This window comes from Neomonachus schauinslandi, chromosome 3 (assembly GCF_002201575.2).
Source record: "Neomonachus schauinslandi chromosome 3, ASM220157v2, whole genome shotgun sequence".
NCBI lineage: Eukaryota > Metazoa > Chordata > Mammalia > Carnivora > Phocidae > Neomonachus > Neomonachus schauinslandi.
Window position 1 is genome coordinate 134,616,253 of NC_058405.1, and position 5,449 is coordinate 134,621,701.

General features: G+C 42.9%; 1 protein-coding gene across 1 annotated transcript in view; it reads left to right on the forward strand.

The window, feature by feature from the left end:
* Positions 1-4,376, forward strand: part of MAP3K20 (mitogen-activated protein kinase kinase kinase 20) — a 189,565-nt gene extending 185,189 nt beyond the window's left edge. The window contains exon 20 of the mRNA XM_044913679.1: positions 2,348-4,376. Within this exon, the coding sequence (XP_044769614.1) occupies positions 2,348-3,048 (701 nt within the window). The 3' untranslated portion in view covers positions 3,049-4,376. The remainder of the gene's footprint in view (positions 1-2,347) is intronic.
* The last annotated feature ends 1,073 nt before the right edge of the window (positions 4,377-5,449 follow it).

Sequence of the window (5,449 nt, forward strand, 5' to 3'; positions counted from 1 at the left end):
AGGTGGTGAGGACACTCCCAGTGGGGGGACGCAGGTGGTGAGGACATACCCAGCGGGGGGAGGCAGGTGGTGCACTGAACTGTAGCCATGTAGGTGGAGACAGGCTAGGGACATTCCCCAAAGAGGACAATGGGCAGAGGTCTAACAAGTGTCCTGCACCTCTCTGAAATCTAAATCTTTTGGGAGAAAGCAAATTATTTCTCTAAGAGAGTTAGGAATGGTCAATACCCTTTAAACTCCCAGTGGAATGGCTTTGGATCAACCATTCCCTCTGATTATAATTAACAGGAGAGGTTGCAGGATAAAAGGAGGGCGTGACCTCCCTTTGGCTTACCCCAGTTTCAGCTAGTGTGCCTCCCTTCCTTCCTCCTCCTATTTCTTTTTCCCTTTTGATGTGCAGACTCAAAAGGACACTACCTGGATCAGTTAGGATATATTTTTTAGCAGCAAGTAACAGAAAATCCAACTTCCACTGGCTTCCTCCCAAATGGACCACTAATCCCAGGAACAGCAGCCTCAGGATCAATATGAACTTGTTAGAAATGCAGATTCTCAAACCCAACCCCAGACCTGATGAGTCAGAAACTGGGGGACCAGCATGTAGGCATTCTAAAGTTCTGAAACCACGAGTTTTAACTGTAATAAAATGTGCTATTTTCTGTGCAAGTCCAGAAGAAGGCTGGGCTCAGGTGCAGTAAGAGCAGCTGGGTCGCCCATGTTAAGGACAATGAACAAACCTTTCCTTCTTTCCACTCTGCCATCCTCAGTCTGTTACCTTTGCCTGCGGCCTAGCCCCTCGCAGTCACAGCCATGGTGTAAAGATAAGGCAGTGTGCAGAGGACACGAGGGGCCGATGCCTTTCCTGCTCTCACGTTGAGGGGTGAGAAAGACTTGCCTACACACCCCCAGCAGATGATCCCTTGGGTTGCTTTGGCCAGAAACTGAGCAACGTGTCCATTCCTGCCCACGATATCACTGCATCTGGCTCAGGCTAATCAAAGTCTGCCACCAGAGCCAGAATGTGGTCAGCTTCCCCCAGTGCACATGGCTCCATGAGGAGGTTGAACACCGAACAAAATCAGGGCTCTGTTAGAAGCGACAATTTCAGAGAAGTCAAGGGGAAGGCAAGAAGGCCCTGTGGTTGGGTGAAGCTGTGAGGAATGTCTGGACACAGGAGGTCACCTGTATTGGGACAAGTCACTCACCTCAGAGGTGTGGTCACCTGTGCAGGGCAGTGAGGGGGGCTGCTTGCTGGAGAGAGAAGTGAGCACGCTCTGTTCCTCTCCAGAAGCTCCTCCTGACAGGCCTGGTGAGAATAGCTCAGGGAGGACTAGGAGTGAACTCAAGGATGTGGGCAATATGACTCAGGCCCTGGGGAAGGCAGAAAAGATCCAAGGTGTGACTTGCTTATTCACGGAAATAAAGCTTACTAAATGGTTCTTGTTTATTTACATTTTCTTTTACCTTCTCTTCCTGTGTGCCATGAAGCTTCACTTTTCATGGGGGGGGGAAAAGAAAACATTTCTTATTCCTATACCTCAGAATCTCTCCTCTAGAGATGTGAGCTGTCTTTCTTCCAGACAATCCCCAGCTGTCTCAACCACTGGAACCCCATTTCTTTTATCTGCATTAGGGTTCTTGAGGATTTAAAAGTGCCTGCTGGCAAAAAACCTTTCGTTTACTAAACATGCCCCTACCATCCAAACACATGCAAATAGCAATTTCTAGAAGTGATGACATGGCTAAGTGGGAAGAAGATGGCATTTAGATGCAGAAGAACCTGGAATTATTAGCTGAGTGACCTTAGGCAAGTTGCCAGACCTCCTAAGCTTCAGTCTCCTGGTTTATGGAGTAAGATTATTTGTACTTACTCTGAGACCATTGAGAGGAGTAAATGAGACCATGTAAGTAAAGCCTCTGGAATGAGGCCAAGCATATAGCGTATACTCATTTAGTGCAATGCCCTTACTTTTTTTTTTTTTTTTTAAAGATTTTATTTATTTATTTGAGAGAGAGAGCAGGAGAGGGAGGAGGGTCAGAGGGAGAAGCAGACTCCCTGCCGAGCAGGGAGCCCGATGTGGGACTCGATCCCGGGACTCCAGGATCATGACCTGAGCCGAAGGCAGTCGCTTAACCAACTGAGCCACCCAGGCGCCCGCAATGCCCTTACTTTTAAAGAAGTATTTATAATAATAAAGGAAATGTCCTTATACCTAGCCTAGAATTTCTATGAATGGTAAAGCTTGGAGCATCGTAAGCAGGCTTGAATTATCTTGAGACAGCCTTATGAATTAGACACGCAGCTTTACTGTGGCTTAGAAGATGCTCATTTCCATTTCCTCTGCAGGTGCTGATCGCCAGTGGCTGGATACTCTGAGGTTGCGGCAGATTGCATCCAATACTTCTTTACAGCGTTCCCAGAGCAATCCCATTCTGGGGTCACAGTTCTTCCCCTATTTCAATGACCAGGATTCCTATGCTGCTGCTGTAAGGCGGACCCAGGTGCCCGTTAAGTATCAACAGATTACACCCATAAACCAATCCAGAAGCTCCTCTCCTACTCAGTATGGACTGACCAAAAACTTCTCTTCTCTACATCTCAACTCCAGGGACAGTGTCTTTTCCAGTCTTCCAACTGACAGCTCTTTAGAGAGGGGTCGATACTCAGATAGAAGAAAGAACAAATATGATCGTGGTAGCGTATCACTAAATTCTTCTCCTAGGGGAAGGTACAGTGGGAAAAGTCAACATTCCACACCTTCACGAGAAAGATATTCTGGAAAATTCTACAGGGTTTCTCAGTCAGCACTCAATACTCAGCAGTCACCTGACTTCAAGAGAAGCCCAAATGACTGCCATCGACCCAGGACCATACCAGGGATGCCTTTACACCCTGAGACTGACTCACGAGCCAGTGAAGAGGATAGCAAAGTCAGCGAGGGAGGATGGACAAAGGTGGAATACCGTAAGAAACCTCACAGGCCCTCTCCTGCCAAGACGAACAGGGAAAGAGCCAGAGGAAACTACCGTGGAAGGAGAAACTTTTGATGAATTGAACTAGATGAGTTTTCCTACATAGGCTCTTTTCTTTTCTTTCCTTTTTTTTTTTTAAAGATGTAATGGATTTTAATAATATGATACCTTCAGACAGAATTAACAAAAAGACAACTTTTCCATTTTTGGATTTAGGAAATGCCTTCTAATTGAGACTACAGCCAAACCGGAGCTAAAATGATGGATGTTGGTTGCCTAAGGATGATAACTAGACTTAAACATAACTATACATATCCTCCCACCCCCGAATTAACATTTTGAGAGGAGATAATGCCACCTTATTTCCCTAACCACTGCCATTCTGGTTAGCAGGGCCTGGACTAGGGTGATGTTAAGTGGGGGTCCTTGCCTTGGGTGCAGAATTTACGGGGAGCCAGAAAGCTCAGTAATCAAGATACATAATATTCTAATGCAATATTTAAATAAATGAAAATGCAAAAAATTCTGTGATAAACAAAAAATCAAAATTCTCCATAAATATAGGATCAGTATTACTGATTTTTCCTCTTGTCTAAGGCTCCAATATGGCTTGGCAAGGCACTGTTACGGATCCTGTCTATTGAAAATTTTGATATTTTGTTCATCATGAATTTTTGCATTAATTTTTAAACTATTGCATTAAAATATCATTTATCTTGATTACTGAGGTGTTGGCGGCTTCTTGTTTTTCTTGAGGCCTCCTTAATTTTGTGCCCGAGGCAAGTGCCTCAGTCTTGACACTGCTGGTTAGTATTTATAGTAAGGTATTTGGATTTTTCTCATGGTCAGAGCTGAAGTGGTTTGTCATTTTTAGACAATAAAAAAGGTTATTGAACTTAATGTTTATTGCAATGCATATCTCTTTCATTAAGACTCATCAGAAACCAAAGATCTAAAATTGCCTAGGAGAACTGTGGTTATTCCTTTCCCAAAGCTCCCAGGGACTGCTTTTGAATATTATTTTCTACATTTTACCAAAGGAGGAGCAAAGAGGGAAAAACAACAGTCCATAAAGACCTCCCGGAATGTCAGAAATCTAAAATCTGGAAGAAAACAGACACAGAGCAGGATAATAACATCACAAGCCACAAGCCAAAGAAATTTTAAATTACCAACATCCTTGTTAGAGCAAGATGGTAAATACCATCCTTGCAGCAAGAAATCTCTAAGCAGCTGAGGAGGGTCGGGGGGTGGGTGGGGTGAAGGTAAATCGTGCAGGTGGGAGGAAACTGCCTGCAGCTTAGGGCAGGAATTGTGAGATCCAACTTGTAAAATTCTTCATATTTTACAAATCAAAAAGTCGGGAGGTAACAAACTTATATGTCAAATAAATAAATGTTACTTTCAATATATTCTGAGATTCTGTTCAATATTCACTAACCCTGAATATCAAGTGTCCTTTGCCCTGCACAGGATTCTCAATGCTCTGGACAAGTTCGAATGACACACTGTAATTCCATGGGGCTGAGTTCTCTTCAGTAGGAACCAGTCATCAAACTTGAGCGAATGCTCCCAGAGTAGCTGCTGTGCTCTGATAAGTGCCTGGGGCCTGGTGGGGAAAACTGTATTTGGGACGCATTAAAGTCAAGGTTATAGGAAACGACCTTTATTTACAAGGGAAGTTGTGACCTAAACATTGATTCGACAACTCGGTTTTATAAGTTGTAGTACATGTTTGCCATCTGCATTTATAAGCAAAAACAATGGGGAGTGGTAAAATCAGAGGGCAAGGTACTCTCTTCCATCATGCATAACCCATGTCTCTAAGGTTGTAAGCTCCATTGTGGTCCTTTCTCACAAAGCTTATAGCAACTGCAGTCTGTTTTCAATTATTTTCTTCTTGTCCTTTGAGTTTAAATTTAAAGAAAAATAGACTAATAGAAAGTATGCTATCTTAATAGCATGCTGCTTCCAAATAGGCAATAAAATATTTTCTTTGATTAGAATTTTTGGTTAAGTGCCTGAACACAGAACAGAGTCTTAACTGAGTCGCTCTAAAAGTATGGCTTTAATTATTAAACAAAATGGGCATTTTGGAGATTTAAGACTCTAGTTTAAAAAGTGTTATGCAAATGGTTGCTTGTTACAGGCTGTTTTCTCCTCTTCTAGCTTTCTTGGGCTATGGGCTGGAGAATCCAGGCTGGTAGTGAAATGACTTAATGACCTCAGCCCTCGTTAGTATAGTAGCTGATCACACAGTGGTTATTCCAACAGCCCACAAAACTGACCACTTTGTAATATCTATTGGAAAAATACTTGTCAGTATCAATGCTCCCAGTCCAAAACCAGAATAAGAACATCCGGAATCTGTTTCTTAGTTATAAAGCAAAAGTAAGAGTTGTTCTTTTCTTTTTTCTAATGATGTTTATTCTCCAAAAGTTGATTGCCAGGTTGAAAGATGAATATAAGTCAAGAA